This window comes from Pseudopodoces humilis, chromosome 1 (assembly GCF_049639895.1).
Source record: "Pseudopodoces humilis isolate 2021_Gansu_Grassland_sample_001 chromosome 1, ASM4963989v1, whole genome shotgun sequence".
Taxonomy (NCBI): Eukaryota; Metazoa; Chordata; class Aves; order Passeriformes; family Paridae; genus Pseudopodoces; species Pseudopodoces humilis.
In genome coordinates, this window is record NC_142200.1 from 147,829,061 (window position 1) to 147,850,035 (window position 20,975).

Consider the following 20,975-nt stretch of genomic DNA (forward strand, 5'->3'; position numbering starts at 1 on the left):
GGAATAAGGGTTATTTGGGTTTTTATTGAACATTCTATTATCACTCATTTAGGTTACATTGCACCTTTGCAACAATTCATGTCAGAGAATTGCTGAGCCATTCATAAAACACTGTTCAAGCCTCATATCAGCAGTTGTTGAAGAGGAAGTTTCCCAGAGGAGAGACATGTTGTCCAAATTCACACAGGAAGGTGGATGCAGAGCCAGGAACAGGACTCAGCAGTCCTGAGTCTCACTTCCATTGTTAACTATTGTTATCACTAAAACCTGATGTTGTGACAGCATTTCAAACCCTGGGCTTTTGTCTGGGATCTGCTGCCCCAGACAATGCAAGAAGACAGCGACATTCCCACCCCAGAATGCTTCCAAGCTCAAAGAGAAATGCAACAAATGAACAGCCCTGGTTAAGGAAGGATGTACAGGATAGCAGGAACAGGACTGTTTACACAGACTGGCCAGGTAACAGCAGCCTGTACATAAATTACAGGAAGGGAAACGATATTCCCAATTACCTTTGGCCTTGCTGTGACAGTTGGTTTACCTTGTCATCCAGGCTCATGAAGCCCAGCAGCACCGCTTCACAACCCAGCTCAGCCTCGGTGTCAGGAAGGACGAGTGGGGTGAAGGAGATGTAAACGTCGCTGCTGCCACCTCCTGGAACCACCTGCGGTCGGGAGAGAGTGTTTAGTGCAGGGACCTGCCGGGGACTGCACAAGAACCCTCGGGACTCAGCTGCCAAAACTGAGTTGCACAAGCAGCACGAAATCCCCCGGGCACGGGCTCAGGCTTGCATGAAAATGCCAACATGTGACAGAAAAACTGACAATTACTTCAAACTGCAAATATCACTGTGGCCACTTTTTAGCATCAACAGAGTTTAAGCATAGTTAGAGACCAACTCTCTAAGTATATAAACATGTGTAACATCTGTTTGTTTTTAAAAATACCCAGTTCTGCCCACTCTTACTCCCTGACTACCTCAGGTGATTATTCCACAACTTACATACGTATGAAACAATTTTTGAAGAATTACAAGTGTGAACTAAGTATTTTACAATTCAGTTTAGTCTTGGCTATTTTTTAATTTTACATGACAGCAGGGAACGTAATCAAACACAACAGCCAGCTGCAGTGGATTTTCTGTGATTTACAAGTTGACTCGATTCTGCTTTCTTCAGGTGAATTATGCAGGTTATGGTTAGATCCTGATATTGCTGCTGGCTACACCCCACAAAAGCTGCCTCCACAGCGAGACACTTGTTTGTCTGACCTTTCTCAGCCTCAGCCACCTCAGAGCTGACTGCAGCTTCATTTCTGTCATCATTTCTTTTATGTAATCTTTAGCTCATTTTAACTTGTAACTGAAACCCTTTGGCAAAAAAATATTTAAAAATAAAATTGGCACACTGATGTTTTGGGCAACCCTGTCACTCACAGGTAGATCTTTCCAATGCTGTCTTTACTTTATGATATTCCCATGGGATTGTGGCACTGTGCCTGTATTTGCATAACTTACTTGTGAAGCACTGGGGGTTACAATGGTTTATCCAAGAGTTGTCTGCCGAGTATTCCTTGCCCAGCAGCCTGATTTCCAGCTCTGCATGTTTCCAGAGCTTCAGGCTGGATGGCTCCCACATTTCACCATGGCAACCCAAGTGAGAAGACCAGAGATGCCACTCTGGAGTACAACTAACACTTAAGTCCAGTCATCAGTTCACTGCTCAGATGTAGGTAGGACACTTTCTGTTGACCTTGCAAACTCTTCTCATGATCATCTCCAAAGCCTTCCAGCCTGATGTTTCACTCTTTAGTAGAGTCTACCTCAAACCAAACTCAAAGCTTCCTCCTTCTCATTCTCTGTCTCCTCTGCCCTGCAAAAAATGTGTTAAATCTAAGCCCAAAGAAAATATAAAAGCTTACTATCTGCCTTGGAGCAGTGCAGTAGGGGCTGTCTGCAGGGACCCCCTCATGAGGTCGGATAAGTACAGAGATATTTTTCTCTCCTGTAGACTCCTGACTGCTGATTTCCTTCTCTTTGCTGTCAGAACCTGGAGACTGCAGAGACACAGGGGTGGGGAATGGTTAAAACTGTTACACTGCAAGGGAGGAATGTGAGTGATGTGCACAGGGAACTGCTGCACTGGTCAGGAAGAATGGCCAGCTCCAGTTTCTTTCTGGCACAAGGGCCGGACACGTGGATGTGTCCTTTACATTAATTTTCTCATCCACAGAGTAGCTCTCCTGAAACTGCTTCTGAATTCCTTGGAAAATGTGCATGCTTGAGTCCTGCCCTGCCTAGAGAAGTGCCCAACTATGATATTTCTGGCACATTATACAAACTAGTAGTCTGGGGCAACACTGTTCCCTTCGTGCACAAGAAAGGTTAGAGCTGTGTTCAAAACAACTGTGCTTGCTGAGCTGAAGCAGAGAAAATGTGATTTTACTATCTTCCCTGTGAAGCTTTTGTCAGAGAAATGTACAATATCCTGGGGGATACCTTCTCCCTGTCACTCCCAGCCCCTCAAGACAGTAAATTGCCACATTATAATCAAACTTCTTGAGTAATAGATGTTACCATATTCTAAAAGAACCAATCTAATTTTATCACTGGGATAAATACCTATAATAATAGGTAATATAATTAGCTGCAATTCGGAATTTGCAGGGTAGGTTCTACTCCCTGCCTACAGCACATGTTGACACCAGAAAGCACCCATGAGAAAAGCAGAGCCAAATGAAGGAGTTTTAGTTATTTTAATTCTTTCACGTAATAACGACAATAGTTTGTCAGTGACAGTATTTTAAATAGTATTTCTTTAGCTTTTTAAACACTTTTAAGGAGAGCTAATTGCTTATAGCTGACTGTGGAAACAGATTGCTGATCCCCATAGCCACCTACCCACATACTGCGTGTTTGACTGGGAGAGGAGCTGGCATTTCTTTTAACAATCCAGCTCTTAGTTACAAGTTCTATCTCCTGTTATTGTTTTCAACCCTTCATGCCAAAAAACCCATCATGTATCTCAGCAGCAGTATAAGAAACAGCCTAAGAGCTGACCTCATCCGTGGCTTCCAAAGCTGGATAAATGCTTCCACAGGGAATGGCAGTTGGATCCAGCTTTAACACGACCTCTGACTCTGAGGTGCTACCACTTGATGCAGCCCCGTTTCCAGCCATGTCCACAGGAGGAAAAGGGTCTCCAAAGAGCACCAACAGGTCCACCAGCTTTTCATCATCTGGCTCTTGGTTATAAATTTCCAAGTCCAGGCGGATATCTGAATGGGAAAGGAAAAAAGGACAATTACTTCTAGTCAGTGAGAGGACTCACGGCTCAGTTGGTACCAGAATATCAAGTAACAAGTTTGTATCTGGCAGCTGGATTTGCATTAAAGTGTATCTCTTAGGTTTCCCATGTTTGCTGTAAATGAAAATGTTTTAAGAGCTTGCTATAGTTTGGCTACTTTCTATGTCTGAAACTATAATCAGAATAAATTATGAGTATTTTGTTTAAGCAAATGGATTTAGTAGAATTTAAAAAAAAAAAAGAAAAAGTGATTGACTTTGCTCTGAAAAGCTTACCGTTTCACTCCAGAGCTAAAAAGACTGAACAGAAGAGCCAGATGATACCAGTAAAAAGCAGGTAGCACATCTGATTGACCAGGCTTAGTGTTGTGAGAAATTCATAAAAACAGGATGGAAAATCCTGAATTCCCACCATTTCAATGAGGGCAAACCCAGCTACATCAAGATGGGATGTGCAATTGCAAATTAGCAACACATTGAGTAACTCTTATATTAGCTTCAGTAAAAATATCTTCATTAGGAAAAAAAGTATGCCCGTTAATTAACATGTTAATGGGTCCTTCTACTTTTATTTCTATAAGGAACATAAAGAAAGCATCAATGTTTGCTGTACAAAATCCACCCTTACCAAAGGGAGTGGGATTGTTGAGCTGGACCCTCCGAAGCACAGGGGACTCTCCTGAGACTCGAGTGCCAAACCTGGACAGGGAACCTTGCTGTCAGTGCATGCAGAGAACAGAAGTGTCTGAAACCACTGAAGAGTTGTTTAAAAGGGGAAACTGATCTGGCTGCACTGGAGTGCCTCTCAGGTAAGGCATGGCCTACACTGAGAAGCACAATATTGGTTTATTTTACCTGTCTCTTTTCTTTTTTCCCCAGTTTTTTCAGTTGTCTCAGACATTTCAGAGTAACCACGTTCAGTGCTGGGGTTCCCCAAAAACCAACCCTTACCCCTCATCCCGAGGTGCAGATGCCATTTTCAGTATGAGAGTTTAAACCCTCCCCTGCCATTATTGACCTCAGGGCTGCATTTCTCCTGGTCCAGGTAAAGGGCCAGGGAGAAATGAGCTGTGGATGATGAGAACTGCCACCATGTGCCATCTCCAGAGTCAGATGAGACTGCACTGGGTGAAATTCTACAATTGCAAGCCCAGAACACAGACTGCTGGCAAACTTCAGCAGTCTAGTATACAGATTATTTTCCAATTGTGCTGGCAGAGAAAAATGTATTGATGTTCTAGAAGCAGATACTGTACTTTGACTGTCACTTTGCTGACCTTCTCATTATATTACAAGATGGAGCAGGTGTGTATGTTGGCTGCAGTCCACTGGTATTTATTTCTTTGATTTATCTGACAGTATTTTGCATTATACCTGATAATGGGTGGCTCTGGTTGTGGTCCTGTCACCTGCAGGAAGATTGGACAGCCTTTCACGGTCATTTGCATAGGAATTAATTTAGGTTGTAAGTCTCCCACCTATTAAAATGAGTATTTGGTATTAGAATCAAGATAACACTTTTGTTCTCCGTGTTATAAGATTATGTTTTGCAAACTGGATTTTCAAGTACTTTAGACTAGTTTTCTTTGACAGCCTCTAATTCATATGCTAACAACATTTCTCAGCTGGTGAATGCAGTCCCTCATGCATTTATCAGCTTTCCTGCTGCTTTTCTACACAACACAATCTATGGTATTGGCAGAGCAGAGCAGTGCACTGGCCAGCTCCCAAACAGATGTTATAAATCAAAACTACGCCAGTCATTTTCAAAGCACATAGAAACCTCCCAAGGAATAAATATGTCCCCCTAAAACCAAACAATTGGTCCTTACATGTCGTTGGAGGTAGTGGCATAGCAAGATCCACCCTGAATTTTTTATAAAAGTCCTAAAATCTGAAAAAGTATTTCTAACAAAAAGGCATCTGGGAAATATAATTGGTGTAAAATCTGCCATGGTAAAACCGAAACCCCACCTACCTTACAGACAAGATTATCCTGGTACTCTCCCCACATGTTGTTGTAAGCTGCTATTTCTATGGTGAGCTGCTGGAAAGCCTCCAGAGTTCCTGCAGAAGGTTGGATGTAGAAAGCTGCTCCCTTCCCCTGAGACAGCAATGCTGCTGCATACTCTGAAGGAGCACAGCAAAGAAACATTTCATGAATTTTGAGGAAATGGAACAAAGTTGATCTTTAAAAAAATACATAGGACCATAGTTTTAGCTGCCTTTAATCAGCTTAACCTCACTGACTTAGAAACCCTGGGATCATTTACACAGCTCACATTTATATCACTTTACCCAAATTTCCTTCTGCAGTGGGTCTTACTATGTTTTTTACAGTTAGTGCTTGCCCAGAATATTTTACAGTAGGACAACCTTTCCAACAACCTGATCCAGCACTCTTTGGGATATGCAAGGCACTAACTGGTCACATGAAAAAACACTTTCAATTTGACATAAATAGGTTGAGATTTGTGTTGACTTCTTGTTCCATTAGCAGCTGCCTGTTTACCATGTTTGCCATGTGCTCTTCCATGCAAAGAACTAATTACAAAAAGCAAAGCCTTTCCACATTCTGAGTCACCTAGGCCTGCATGGAATCTGTCAGAACAGCATTCTTCTAAACCTAAGCACTAATTTAACAGCTGAAAAGCTCTGTCTGTGGAACAGATACCAAATTCTATGGCAAGATACCAATATGTGCAAGTTTTATTTTGGATACAGAAGACACATCCACACTTCACAGCTTTGTGCTCCCATTTCCTCCCTCCCTCAGTCTCATGTAGCTCTAAATATTATCATTTTTCAGTACAACACATCAGAAATGACAGATGGGCTGTGCTGTAGCTTTCCACAGTGGGGAGGGTATGGTAAAGGGTTTGAGGGAGAAAAGCCTGCTGCACTGGTATTGGAAAACTGTGCAGGAGAGAAAGAGGCAAACATTCTGCATCCCATGTGCTGGGAGTGTTTTGGGAGTGAACTGTCACCAGAATCACCAACTTTGTTTCATACTGTTGTTTGCAAGAAAAAGATGAAGAAGAGAGAGAAAGAAAGGGAGGGGAAAAGAGAATAAAGTAGAAGAGCAAGAGAGAGATTGACCTAATGCTTATACAATGTGGGCTTTCAAACTCATGAATGAACTGAGGAACTAAGTAATTTAACAGTTTAGACATCACCAGATACTCCAGCTGTGAAAAGATGTGTCTGACTGGCACATTTCATTCTAAATATGGCAGCCAGCTGGCTTTCACTTTCTGTCCACTGAAGGCATTAAGTGATATTTTCATACTTGACTTCGCTTTTCTGGCTGCATGTTCTGTCACAGGCCCTCTTCTTTTCAACAGGTAGCTTGAAGAGCATGAAAAAAACAAATCTGATTTCAGGTTTAATCCAGACCTAAATTAGTATTTGAGTCATTATGCAGAACAGCAAGACTCACGGGCAGGCTTCTTGTTCTGGAGGCAGCAAACAGGCAGTAAAATAGTCAGCTTCCAGTGTGAAAGGTGTTCTGATTGGAGTAGTATTTGTGAGAATCAGCTGACGCTTAATAACATCTTTGAATGCAACTTCAGACCCAAAGTCCAAAAGAAGCTCACATGGGCTTTGTGGCATTTGTCCTTCATCACTGCCAGAAAAAATAACAGGAAGATTTAGACATGGGTCTTATTTTCTTATGCCATAGATGATTTCAGGAGATTTAAAAATGTTCAATATGCAATGTGGCTGTCATGCACAGTGTAAAAGGAGCATGCAGTCCAGGATTTTTGTCATGAAAAGCATTTTCTGCTTTTCATTGTTTCACTTCTTCCCATATAAAAATTTATTTGGGGTCAAATTTTTATCCTGTATAACATGCCAGTCTACCAAATTAAAGACATATTTACTTATATGAAAAGATATAAAGATGAGCATATTCCAAAATATGGTTATCATTCTATGTATTGGAAAAACAAAATAAAAATTAGTCAGATACTACCTGTCAATTCCATTGCCAGAAGATACTGAGTAGGTGACATGTACTCCCTTCACTTCTCCAGAAATACTCAGAAAGAGGGGTTCAGCCATGTCTTCTATGCTACAGGATAGCATGAGGTCCTTCAGCTCACCCTGAAAAGCAAAGAATCAAGCTTCCTTGTGAATGAAGCATATACTACAGAGTAAAGGCAGGCTGTTTAGGATATTTATTTTTTTAAAATGTGTAAACTTCCCTGGATTAAATCTAGAACAATAGAATTGTGAGAAGTTTTACTGAATTGTCTTCAGTACATTTTCTGCAGCATCAGAGCTGTTTAGAAGGCAGTACTGAGGTAAAAATTTGTGGCTGTTTCTCAGCTTTGTATCTGCAGCTGCCTGTGAGCCTAAAACTGCTCCATTACTGATTTCTGACATAATTCCTACACTCCAAGTCTTGAATCATAGAATCAGTTAGGCTGGAAAAGACTTCTAAGATGATTGAGTTCAAACATTAATCCAGCACGGCCAAGGCCACCACTAAACCATGTTCCCAAGTGCCACAGATACATAATTTTAAATACTAACTCTGATAGTACTGAAAACCTACTTCTAAGGAAATAAATGAAACCTAAGTCTCCAGTGACTGTAATGGGACTAAGACACCATATCTACAGGAAGATCCTGTATTTAGCTGCACATTAGCTCAGCTGTTTGAATGCCCTTGTGAAGTCTTTTTCTAAATTCCTGGAGTTTTTAAAGTTCTACTTCTGTATTTTGCAGATTCTCAGTCCCATCAGCCCCCTTTAAGTTGTCAAATATCAAAATATTATAAGCCTAGCTGCATTCAGAAAACCAAATATACACTATATATGCCACTCTGCTCCTTATCATTCTAGATAATCCAAAGTGAGGATCTGTAAGCTCCAAGAAGAGTGATAAGCATTAATAGCAATTGTAAGGACTTCAAGAAAGGAAGAAAACAGGAACAGTTGAGATATAAATTTATGAGTTAGGGTAGAAATTGCACACCATGTGCACTTCTTCAATTCTCGTCTTCAACTATAGTACCTCTAAAGCAAAGCCATTTCAGAGATATTGTATGGGGAAAAGACCATGTGGTTTTGTACATAGAACTCCTTCCTTTTGGCAGATGGAGGTGAGATAAAAAGGCCAGCGTTGCTGTTTTATAGAATCAGTTTGTAAACTTACCACAGTGTTAGCTGACAGCTGTATGCAGAATTCCTTCTCTTCATTTGGGCCTAAGATGCCACTGGCGGGGGACACCACGATGGAGCAGGAAGCTGCCTGGCTTCCAACAAGCTGCCAAACAGAAAGGATGTTCAGCTCATGCTGGTTCTCTCACATTGTCTCTTCTAAACAGACCAAGCTATTCTCAGGCTTAGGACACTTTCAGGCAGCAACACCTACAGTTTGTCAAGACTGGCTTTAAAACTCGCAGTGGGTGATAAGATCCTGATGCCTACATTCACTCCAAGTACATGCAGGTGCACAGCTGAGGTTTCTGGGCTGGGAGCAGAGTCACTGCCATCCCTCACAGTCTCAAGCGTTTCCAGGCTGAAGCCAAGCTATCTGATATCAGAGCAGGATCCCAGATGTGCCCCATCTCTCTACACAACAGAGGTGGGGGAGAGAAAATCCTGGTGTTGGCACCTTCCCTAAGTGGCCAGCATGGAATGTACCCAGAGCTTCCACTCATCTGTTCACACATCAACATCACATATCAGGAAAAATGCTCTACATATTCCTCCTAGGCTCCAAGTGCTCCAAAGTGTTTTCCTGTAGGTACTATACCATGCACATGCTCTGCTAGGATGCCTTGGGCACCTGAGGACATCCTGGGTGGCACTGAGTGCTTTAGGTAGGCAATTGAGCTGAACCCCAGATGTCAGAGGAGATCTGAATGACCAAGGCACTGACAAATTTCCATTGACTGAAACTGAGACTGAATGAAAAGAGAGATCAGAAGACAGCTTTAATACTGACACTAAATTCAGGGCTCCTACTCTGCAAGCTGAATCCCAGTCAGAATGTGAAATTTAACCAGAATTCAGACACAATTCAAAAGCACCATAATTTCTTTGTTTTACTAAATTAAGTGCAAACCTTAAAATGCCATGGTACTTTGTTTAATACTCTGGTAGGTTTACATCCTATGACCCCTCACATCTGCTCACCCATTCTCCCAGGGATCCACAGACAGTAAGAACATAATGACATCAACTGGTAAATAGTCTTTTAATAAAGGTTGGTCTGAAGTTCTGCTCCCAAGCCAGTAAACAGCAATGACTACTCAAAAGATACATCAGAAAAGCTTTTAAGAATACTCATTATTTGTATTCCTACAGAATTTCCATCCCTTCTGTATGCTTCACCCATTAAGAGCATTTACCTTTCCCCATAAGTATTTTGCTGGCAGCAGTGTCTGGTTAAAAAGTTTGCTGGTTGCTTTGACAGGAATTCCAGTATAAATTTCAGTGAATACTAGATGACTAGATATCAGGCATGCCTGGGGGGTCTGAACTTCAACAAAAACAGGAAGATGTCTGGAAATAAACACACAGATGGTCTATTGTTATTGTTAATGAAACGTGCTAGAAATAAAACAGCATGCTGGGAAGAATGATGTTTATGTTTATTTAGCAATATTAGAAATTTGATAGTTCATTGATAGGTTACACAACCCCACTCTGAGTTCATATTTTTGTTGTAGAAGAGAAAACTACCTGAAGTGAAAACCAGATGTGAACCTCAGGAAAAACAGAACAAATACTGCTTTTCCTCCTTACCTTCCTTTTCCATTTTCTACCTCCAGTTCCAGCACTGTCTGGAGACGCTGGCACTGCAATGCTGTGAACTGAACTGAAACTCTGCACAGACCCAAAGGAGGTATTTCTCCAGCTGATGGCTGGATGCTGAAGGTGGATACCTGGGAGAAGAGACAAGGAACTGAAATTTTTTTGACATGTGCAAACAAGAGTAAAATGTTGAAGCTACACAATTTAATTATTGCTTACAAGTGTCTAATTTTTCCTCAGATGTGTCCTTTCTCTCTGTCCCTTGAGCCCCACCTAGGCTGATGTCAGAAAGCACAGTGCCAGCTTTGTGAAAGCCTGGCTTCATAAGGAGGTAGGGCTTTGCTTCTGAGAGAAGGGCAGTCAGAGGCAAGGGCACAGCAAGGTCAGCTGTGCATGGACTGACAGGGAACATGAAGGAGAAGCAATCAGCCTCAGCAGCAGCACCTGCTCCCCACAGCAGCAAGGTGCCACCAGTGGGAAAGGTTCTTGGGCAGAAGGGTAAGGAAGGAGGGTTGGGAGAGCGGAAACAGGAAGAGATCAGTGAGGAGCGGGGGCTCAGATTCTCATCCAAGATGCTGATGTGGGTGTGTGGGAGGAGTGCTCAGCAATCTCAGCTCTACTAAAGCCTTAAACTCTTACTTATATCAGCAGCAGCTGAAATCACTGTCATGCAGAAAACGTTCCATATCTCTTTGGATCAGGCTGGCAGGGGATTTGTAATAAAGGGAAATAGAGAAAAATTGTAAAGAAGCATTCAATCTCAAAAGAATTCATGCACTTATGAAATTGTGCAGGACTAGTTTTGTAAGAAGTCACAAAACTTAGAACTTCTGATAGCTGGAATGAATAATGTAACTCCTAAGCAGAAGAAATAAAATAGCTAAGGACAGAATACAGCCAGCTGTAGTAGTGACTTACCTCTTCATTCCTTTCAGCTAGAAAAACCTGGCTTTCTTGTATCCTCCACTGTGCTGGCACCTGACAGAGATTTTTAATCTCAAAGGTTCTTGACACAGTCTCACCCTGCTTAGTCAAACCAAACTGGAGTGATGGGACATCAATACAAAGAAATGGACCCTAGGACAGCAGGAAACAGACATCAGAATGGATACCTCTGCCAAAACTGCCTCATTAAGAAACAAATATCCTCTAGGATTAACATTTGATTTCACAGAGAATATCAGAAAGCAAATGCACTGTGTAATGCAGAAAAATTCTGTTTGTCATGGGAATATCAACATAGACTCAATAGTCACTACAGCAAAAATAACTCCTGTTTGTAACTACTTAAGATTTCTCAAGCCATTGAGAGGCAAAAGAGCTTTATTTGGACAATGGCCAGGCCACACAGCTCATCCTCCTGCAAGAACTGCAAGGTTCCTTACCTTAAAAGCAGCCTCAACGTGCAGCACAACTGGCTCTGGACACGGCTCAACATAACACTGCAGGTTACGGCTGATGACCCCAGGTTTGCTTCCAGAAATTGCCAGTTCAAATTCACAGCATTTATTCATATCTAGAAGAGAAAATATCAGGCTCCTCTTTCACATTTTTTTAAGAAACCACCTGCTTCAAGTGTGTTATTGAAGCTTCTGGAATCAAATTTATTCTCCTGATAGCTCCAGTGGGCTGGGGATCAGATAATTTTTCAGTTTGCATTATAGTACTCTGTGACTGTCATAAATTGATATAATCAATTACTGTCATGTCTTTCATTAATTACTGTTTGAAAGTCAAAGAAACTTTACCTATGACACCAGTACGAGGTTCAACTTCCATTATCTCACAGGCTGTGATTGTCTCCCATGTGTACTTGATCAATGTTTTGCTGTAATTCCACAGCTGAAACAATTAAAATCAATGAGACAATTAATGCACTTGAAGCTTTCATAGCAACAAGTCTATTTGCTGAGAGCACTGATACACTGCAAACTAGGTTTTGAGTCATCATTTATTTAACAATGTCTCCTTCACACGGGTGAAGGTGCTCCTTCAAAACTGAAGAGAATCCATTAACAATTCATTCCAAGAACATTATCATATTTGAGACTCTTAAACTTTCCCCCCCATTTTTAAAAAATGTAACAGAATTTCTAAACATAAACTGAAAACCTTTTGAGTGCAGATTTTTTTTTTTTTTTTTGCCAAAGGCTCTGTTTGTGAGGGAGATGCAAGCTCTTGAAATGTTTGCCCTGCTTTTCAAATCTAGTCAAAACATTATTTCTTAATTACAGCAAATAAATTTGTTCTCTGAAGCACAATTATCTCTAAGCACAGTTCAAATTCTTATCTTTTTAAGACTAAAACAACAATTGGAAACTGCAAAGAATGCTGTTATATCAACAGTAAGTGGCTTAATTGCCTCTCTCACATGTGTAGCTATACTAGATTACTGGAAAGTATGGCTGCCTTAAATTGAAAAAATAAACTCTAGGAAGAGAAATCATAAAACCAAATGCTGATTAACCGGATCTCTAAGAAAAAATGGGAAAACCATTAACTGTGAAATGTCTTCCTGCCTGGCTCTTGCTAACAGGCCTTTTTCTTTTCCCAAGTGAGTCTAAGATCAAAAGGATTCTGAGCTGTAGTGAAGGGGATGCTGTGTGAGGGGACACTTGCAGCAGCATTCTGCCCCAGAATGGACAAAGAGAAATTACCAGAACCTGCAGGAAAGAATAACATCTAGTAAGCTGCAGCATATGTGATTTTTGTAGCTCTTCTGTGCTTCCTGTAGCTCTTTGCATGAATAGTGCCTCAGCTATGAACTAATTTAATCATCCATTGACTATTCCTCCCAGCTGGAAAACTTTTACACTACAGGAGTGACAAAGTGATAAGCAACAGGTTAGTGACCCATAAAAACATTGAGAAAGGTCAAACTCTGTGGTATCAAACTGGAGAGATGAAAAAGGAACAAAGGCTGCTGCCTGGAGCGTAGGACTGAGCAGGCTGGGTAGGGCATTTCAGTGCAGACTCTCCTGGAGTCATGGCCTCCTTTAAAAACATTTCAGGAAAACTAAAATAACACTGACTGTCTGATATCTTCTAATAACACCTATGACATCTAGTGACACAAACCACATGACGGCAGTGAAGCCAAAAGCACACAAACCTTAAATGTTTTCTTGACATTTGCACCAATGAAATTTTCTCCAGGGACAATAATGGCATATGGTTCCAGAAGAAGATGAAATGGTTCTGTTGCACCTTTAATTTCTATTTCCAGTGCTATGACATCCTGTACCCTGCATTCTGGGATGTTTTGAAGCATTCCCTCTTCTACTAAACTTTGGGAGGAAATATGGTAGAATCATTAAGTATGTTAAAACAGTGTTTAATTGCCAGATCAAAGCTGATAACCACTGCAAGTTTCTCAAGTACAGACTGCCCATGAACAGTTAGCTCAGCCAATTAAAAATTTCATTGTACTTTAAGGTATTCTAGTTGTCCCAGTGTGTCCATGAAGAATTATATAAGTCATATATTGCTGTGACAAAGAGTAATAACAGGAAACCCAGGAAAATAAGCAGACAAAATGGCAGTATTATCTTCTTCCATGAGAGGAAAAGCTAGGGCCAAGCATGTGTCTGGGCATGGGGGAGGATATCAGAGATGCTCTTTCTACCACAAGTACTTGTGCAGATAATATTCTTTATACTTGTCAATCCATCATCACCAGAAAGAAGAAAAATCCCAGTAACTTAATGTAATAGCACAGATAAATTGCGGCTACATATCTTACTAAGAAATGTTTCTCAGCTTACCAAGGTGATTCTGGGATGTCTTTCAATACCATCTGAATCACACTGTGATAACTCTTCAGCTGCACAGATGAAGGAGAAAAGGATTTTAGTGTCAAGTAATAATTTATGTTGAAGATCAAAAAAAGATGGAAAAGTGGTCTACATGTAAAGGATAAATGATCAGCATCACAGCACTAAGCTCTGATAAACAATATTCAAACTCTGGAGTTACTAAAAGAAAATATGTTTGACTGCAAAACATTAAGCCAGATTCTGATCTCATGGTATATGGTTCCAAGAAAAATACTCATTTTTGAAATGCCTGTTATTATTTCCCCTGTATATTGCATACTACACACAAGCATCTGCTAAGGCTCCCCAAATTAAGCACAGTACTGCTGTACTAATTGAGAAGTTTCTTCTAACTGCTCTAGAGTATTCAGTTTAATTAACCATCAATCTGATCTTGAGTAAGAAACATGTTTTTTCCATCATGGGAAGAGAATGTCTTCTGTATTCTAATGGAGAGGGGGGGAAAGAAACACAGAGGCAGGCCTTAAATCTGAAGGGCTATGCAAAAGCTTCATCTGTTTGTAGACAGATACGAATTTTGATGGGTATTTTATTCAATATACATTCTATGAACTAGTTATTTTTAAAAAGCCAGGTAGTTTTTCTTCCATACACGTTTGGGGTATTTCTTATGTCTGTCAATCAATACAGCATGGGACATTCCCACTCTTGGGTTTTATTTGGATCAGGTTTCTCTAAATACAGTGAGCTCATGCTCCTTATTTACAGGGGCAGGGGAGCAGAAACTGAGAGAAGAGTCCCTAGGAGAACTGCATTCCAACATCCCTGCACCCCTCTTCACCCACAGCTGCACACAGCATTTCTCTGCCAAAGGCTCCTACCATCCCCTTAATTCACCACTCAGCTGTTCATAGGACCCATTTCAGGCCAAAAAAAACTACAGCTGGAAACAGTTTAAATAATCAGTGTTTGTTAACCAATTTATTTAGGCTGGAGTAGGTACAAGGCACATCCCCCCAAGGAGGGGGAGATGTCTCAGGAGCTGGTGGAGGAGCTGATAGGGGGGTGAGGGTAACTTCACCAGCCAACACAGCTGCAGTATCAGGATGTGTCCACAATTTCAGTATAAAATTAACTGTGTCCAGTCAGTCCCCAAAATTACATGAGATGAGAAACTGTCTCACATTTTGCAGTCAAAACATGTTTTCTTTCAGTAACTTTCTACATTTTGAACATTGTTTATCAAAGCATAGTACCAGCTAATTAAACTTAATTTAGAAAAGTTGCACAGCAAGGATTTTATGAAATGAATAAAAATACACAGCTGGAGTTTGTAGATAGGAAGGAATCACAAGCCATACCTCCTGTGGAGTGTAAGAGAGAATAAACTCATGATCTGCACAGGGAAGCAAAACTCCATGCTCAGGATTTAGGGAGAAGGCCGATTCTGGGTCTTGATTGTGTTTGACCTGTGTAAAGTCTGCAGTTTCTTCTGGTATTAATGGTTTTAGATTAGGCTTTGTTATCTGCCAGAAGAAAGGAAGTTCTATGTGGCTGCAAAGAAATCAATAAACAACAGAAAAGCTATGATTTAAAAAATTATACATTTCTGCATAAAATATATTAAGAAAATGTTAAGATCCTTTTTCCAGATCGGAAATTCCTCTCTTTACAGGGATTTAATTTACCAGTTTTTGTGAGCCACAAAACTGCTGAGCCAGCATAGAAGTCAGAGTATATAAATCATACAAAGAGCATACTAATATGTGTAAGTAAATTCTATAAATGTGTATGATATCTTAACACTTTCTTGCCTTATTTGAACTTGTCATGTAATCCAGCTTTTAGAAACTCTACAATTCTTCTTTCCAAGATCTGGGATGAACAGGACTTTTCCTGCTGACACCAGTACATTTGCCCTGGATCACTGATGATGACCTACATCACATTCTGAATTTAATCTAAATGCAAGATGTGGTCTTTAACATGTCAACAAACACAATGGCTCCAGCTAAAATTATAGTCATGGCTCTGCCTCACTCTCTGCAATCCAGAAAAGGTTGCTTAACTAGGTTGTTTCAGCAGAAGTGTATTCCATGGAATGTCTTCATGGGTTTGAGAATCTTGCTCATGCTGATTTAAAAAATTCTGCCTTAATAAGCAGGAGGAAGGACACTGGAATTTGAAAGTTCACTGATACAATTACTTACAATTTCTTTTATCACCGTCTGTAGCAGAAAGAAGGTTTCTTCTTCCTGCTTCTATGGAGTTTACTCTCACCCTGGCCAGCTTTGTTTTATACAAATGCTGACACCAGATGTGCAGGGAGTGCTGCGGTGATTACAGCACAGAGAAAATGTGGAAATTGGCATAGTTACATCCTTTGTCAGTTTACAATGTCCAGCTCACCAATCATACTTTCTTTACCCAAACATCAGTCTGTGCTGGCATTATGCACATGTGATTTTTCAGGCCACAAAATAAAATGCCAGATATTCACTGCTTGCAAACAGCAATTTACATTAATGGTCCTAAACCCAGCACTGACCTTCTCACTGCTTTGATGATCTGCAGCCTCTATCTGCTGCAATCATGCACAAGTGTAACTCTGTTAAAGTTATCTCTTAAAGAGTCTGAGCAAAATCAGGATGACACTATGTTCAGTATGGTGTAATTGTCCATAAGGACACATTTGTTGAGTTCAAATTTAATTTATATTTAAATCTGTAAGGACTCAGTAGTAGGAACCATGTGAGAGTTTTAATGTGAGTTAATTACACTGGGCTCTCATTTTGATCCAGTGGAGTCCAGGATGTATTATGACTTTTCCATGGGAAATGTCTACAGTCAGAATTGTATCCTTGGAGGCATCTATTCCCTGCACTATGAAAGGAAAAGAGTGCTTATCTCAGTTGCACAAGTATACATAGAAGACATTAAAGTTAGATAAGTCTCACCTGGATCACCCTGTAAGTATTTCCTGCAACCACGTATATTTATGAGTTTTTTGTAGATTTATCTCTATTGAAGCAAATGTATTTACCTTGGCTAATAGTTGCCATAATGCTTGAACAATGTACAACATTCCTTGAACCTTAATTACCAAACAATAAGGAGCAAGAAGAAGCAAAGATTCTGCAAAAAGTTTATCAAGGGCACAAAGGTTTCTCCAGCTTGAGAGAGCAGAGTATGACAAATGAGATCCCTACCAGTATGCTCATATTGCAGAGCATTACTCTAATAGCAGCTACCTACGTGGAGTTCTTTATAACCAGTATTTTCTCCGTAGTGGTGTGTGGGTTTTGGGGCTCAAATCGTATGAGATGCTGTGCTGTTGCATCAGTGACTTCACCCAGCTGAGCTTTGCTTTCTCCACCTGTGACAGACAAAAGCTCCAGAGCAATCAACTCTCCGACCCCTGGAAGAAATAATTAGATATTGCTGTTTATGATTCCAACTATTAACACAGTTCACATCATCAATAGCGAATGTAATTAATGGCCTATATTGATTATATCTGTTTCCTCAAGTTTCAGAACTCCAATGTGTTCATTGTACAATATCTTCCTGATGTTGTGTTTATCAATATGTATTAACAGAGACCTTCTGTTCATCAGTTTCATAGATAGGGATTTCAGGGTCACATCCTCAGCTCAATTACATCAGCATGGTTTCACTGAAGTGAGCAGGGTGTTTACAGTGATTGCCAATCTGGCTCACAGATGTTTTGAGCAGTATGTTAAAATTAAAATTAGCAGCAAATGAAGTATTAAAAAAAATCCAAAACAAATACATGTAATAAAGAGATTCAATAGATGACAAACCAAGCTTCATGTTATAGCACTCGTATTACAGTACAAGCACCAACATTTACAAGAATCTGAACTGGTTTCATTAGCTAATCCAAAGACTGCCCACGTCTCCTGAACACCCTCATCTAAGATATGCCCCAAATGTGGCTCATTTCTGCCCTGTTACACCTCATGTTTCATAGTCTGTCAAGTTATCTCATTGACAGAAAAGTAAAAGAGATGAGCTGCACCTCAGCACCTTTTCTTTTTTGCAACTTGGTGACATTTTACATTTGGATTTTTGCCTACCGAAGGTTAAGAGCTCAGTGTTTTCTGAATCCAGTGTATTCCACACACTGGGAAAGAGCAGTAATAACTGTACAAAAAAAAATTGCCAGCAGGGGACACAGTATTTGCTTAATCCAACGACAGAAAATGTTACCATCACTTCATGCCAACAATCACCACTCACATTATCTGAACATCTATGGAATTAGAAAGGTTTGAGAAACAAACCTGTGACTGTAACATGACTGATTGGATAATCGTCACACAAAATGGTGAATGTTTGCTGTGAGGCTTCTGGCAAAGAAGGGAAAAATATTACCTGAAAGAGAGAAGAGAAATAGCAAGGTCTGTAACTGATTTCTCTCCCCTACTTTTATAATTGAAGTAATACACTTCAATTTTGCAAATATTCCCTGAAGGACAGTTTTAGTGATTAGTAATTAAAAGTAACACTTGCAAGAAACAGAGTCATTTCATGCTCACATAAAACCAAACTTACAAGGTCCATCCAGGTGTTCTAAAATAATCTTGCTTGTTAATTGATTTGGTGAAGTAAAAAACCTTTCTACAGCAGGTGGCACTAACCTCTAGTGTTGCATTCTGCCCTGGAGCTACCTCCAAAACAGCAGGCTGGATTGCAAAAGGATCCTGTATCACAAAATCAGCAGTGGCAGCCACCTAAGGTATTAGAACAAAAAAAGAAAAAAAATATTAATACATTAAATTGATCAGGTTGCTGTGTTTTCCTTTCCCTTGTCTAAGCCTCAGTTTACCTCTCCCCTGAGGAAGACAACCTCTTCCATGGGAAAACCAGAGCACAAGAAGGTACAACTGTCCAGGGAGATTGGTCTTCAGGATAAAGGTGAATTCCTGACAAAATGGCACAATGCAGATGTCTCCAGCGAGGCCTAATGACTTCTGTGCTAATACACCATGACTGGCTCAAAAACCTTCACACCAGGGCACCTGGTGGGTTCAGTACTTCCCTTCTAAATCACTCACCCCTGAATCAGCAGCTGGCCAGGCTCTCTTTGGCATTATAGAGAACTTCCCAGTCCTAACTCCCTCATTTCTGCACAAAACTGCTGTTGCTTTTATTCCTCCAACAAGGCAGGAACCACAGTCTATAATGTCAGGCACTGCAAGGAGTAACACAGAAAAATCAGACTCCAGAGACAGCAAAGGCTGCTGATTAAATAATTCTTTACAGACATTTCTGCATGAGAACATGCCAGGTTTTGCAATCCTAAACCCCCTCAAATTCTTTCCATTTCAAAGTTAGACAGTGTGAGATATATATTTCTACATTCATCTTGCATTTTAAGGATGTAAGATGATCTTTCCTCCTTAAAGATTATTGAATGATAAAAAGGCAATTTTTTTTTTAGAAAAGCTCAGTGTAACAGGAAAGCTGAATTTACAAAAAAAGCAAATTTTTGCAAAAGTAATCCTGTTTGTTACAGCTGAGGTTAGATATCTGAGAGGTGCAGGTATGCCATATCCATATATAATTATTTTCACATTCCATGAACATTAATTAATAGCATCAAACGGTTATAATTAAATCATAATTCCATAATATTTAGAATTAGTAATTATAATTGGAGTTCAGAAATCAACAAAACACAAACCTAGGGATGTGGCCCCTACTCACTTCTCTAATATAGTGATAAAAAGAGCCTAGGATGGTAAAAACAAATAATTGAGAAAAAATCTAACAGGATTACATTTTAATAACTAATAAATCTATGAGAAGTGAAAATGAGATAGATATCAAAGTGTAGAAACTGTACTGCCAATTTTTTTCCACATTTGTTTTGTGACACAAAATTGAAGACAGTCAAATAAAAAAAAACAAGTCTGCTTAATTTTAGAGAAATTTAGTATTTGGACAGTACTGACATGTTAATACTGGAAGTGATACTTTAGCCTGGATTGGGATGACAAAAGGTTCTGATACTTGACTCTCCACAAATATATGATCTTCATAGTCTCCCAGACATTCAGGAATAAACTGGACTGTGTACTGGCATGCCATCCCAGGAGCAATCATTCCTCCCTTTCCTGGATATTTTCCTTGGGGAGAAAAATAAAAACAAAAAAAAAGGCAGAAAATTAAAAAAAAAAAAAAACTAAAACTTCCCCAAATTGGCAGTAGTATTTATGATTACATCTTCCTCTGGAAAGGTGCCTGTAAACTCCCCCAATTTATTGCCTAAATCAAGCTGATAAAAAGGGATGAGCACAAGAGGCCTGGTAGTGCAATCTGGGAATGTGCACATGTTCCAGGGAGCTCAAAGATTGCTTTGTCTAAAATATACTCCTCAAAAACACAGAAAACAGTGAGGAGAAACTTAGAGACATTACCCAGTTTTGCTTTACCACAAGACAAAAGGGCTTCCATGGAGGCATCTAACTTCTAAATATTCCTCCAGTTCCTGGGGTATCACAATCTCCTTAGGCAATCTATCCCAGTGCCTGGTTATCCTACTGTAGGAAAGATAATTTTCTTAACTTTCCTCTAACTTATCCTTCTTTACTGCAGTGCGTTATTTCCTGCCCCCTCCTCCTGATTTTTTCAGTTGTGTTCTGAACTACATCTGTTCCTAGATGAATTTTGGAGAAGACTTGATCTAGGTATTCCACAGACATTTCAAACTAACAACAAACACTTTAATTTAGTCTTCCTGAATTCTTCATTAGACCATTTCAATCTGCTTATGAGTTGCATGTGAATGCCCCTAAACCAGCTTTCAGTTTGTAAAGAGCTGAGTGCTATGGATAACAGAATCAAACAGAACATTTCTGGAAAATCTTTGTTAGAGAAGGTAAATTAGATTTTTTTATGTGTTAACATTTTAAAGGTAGAAAAAGAACCCTTACCTGGCCAAATGAAAAATACTGAAGTAGAAGGGGGGATAAGTCTTACATGTTGACCTGTTGAAGTGATGTTCCGTACCTCTATAGTCATCTTCATTTAAAAAGAAAATAATATGCTCCATTGAATTTATCATCACTCATGAAAATATCTGCAATTCTCTGGTAC

The 20,975-nt window shown here is 39.9% G+C and overlaps 1 protein-coding gene across 1 annotated transcript in view; it reads right to left on the reverse strand.

Moving 5' to 3' along the window:
* The window catches only part of DLEC1 (DLEC1 cilia and flagella associated protein), a 32,116-nt gene that overhangs the window by 6,395 nt on the left and 4,746 nt on the right, over window positions 1-20,975 (reverse strand). Inside the window, exons 8-31 of the mRNA XM_005527812.3 lie at window positions 20,813-20,900; window positions 19,832-20,005; window positions 18,932-19,068; window positions 18,515-18,607; window positions 18,158-18,248; window positions 17,106-17,268; window positions 15,212-15,404; window positions 13,839-13,897; window positions 13,187-13,361; window positions 11,823-11,916; window positions 11,460-11,590; window positions 10,993-11,151; window positions 10,066-10,205; window positions 9,669-9,822; window positions 8,468-8,578; window positions 7,281-7,411; window positions 6,744-6,929; window positions 6,594-6,652; window positions 5,283-5,434; window positions 4,679-4,782; window positions 3,933-4,003; window positions 3,059-3,276; window positions 1,921-2,055; window positions 542-664 (exon numbers count right to left, since the gene is read on the reverse strand). Of these exons, the coding sequence (XP_005527869.2) occupies window positions 542-664; window positions 1,921-2,055; window positions 3,059-3,276; window positions 3,933-4,003; window positions 4,679-4,782; window positions 5,283-5,434; window positions 6,594-6,652; window positions 6,744-6,929; window positions 7,281-7,411; window positions 8,468-8,578; window positions 9,669-9,822; window positions 10,066-10,205; window positions 10,993-11,151; window positions 11,460-11,590; window positions 11,823-11,916; window positions 13,187-13,361; window positions 13,839-13,897; window positions 15,212-15,404; window positions 17,106-17,268; window positions 18,158-18,248; window positions 18,515-18,607; window positions 18,932-19,068; window positions 19,832-20,005; window positions 20,813-20,900 (3,141 nt within the window). The remainder of the gene's footprint in view (window positions 1-541; window positions 665-1,920; window positions 2,056-3,058; window positions 3,277-3,932; window positions 4,004-4,678; window positions 4,783-5,282; window positions 5,435-6,593; window positions 6,653-6,743; window positions 6,930-7,280; window positions 7,412-8,467; window positions 8,579-9,668; window positions 9,823-10,065; window positions 10,206-10,992; window positions 11,152-11,459; window positions 11,591-11,822; window positions 11,917-13,186; window positions 13,362-13,838; window positions 13,898-15,211; window positions 15,405-17,105; window positions 17,269-18,157; window positions 18,249-18,514; window positions 18,608-18,931; window positions 19,069-19,831; window positions 20,006-20,812; window positions 20,901-20,975) is intronic.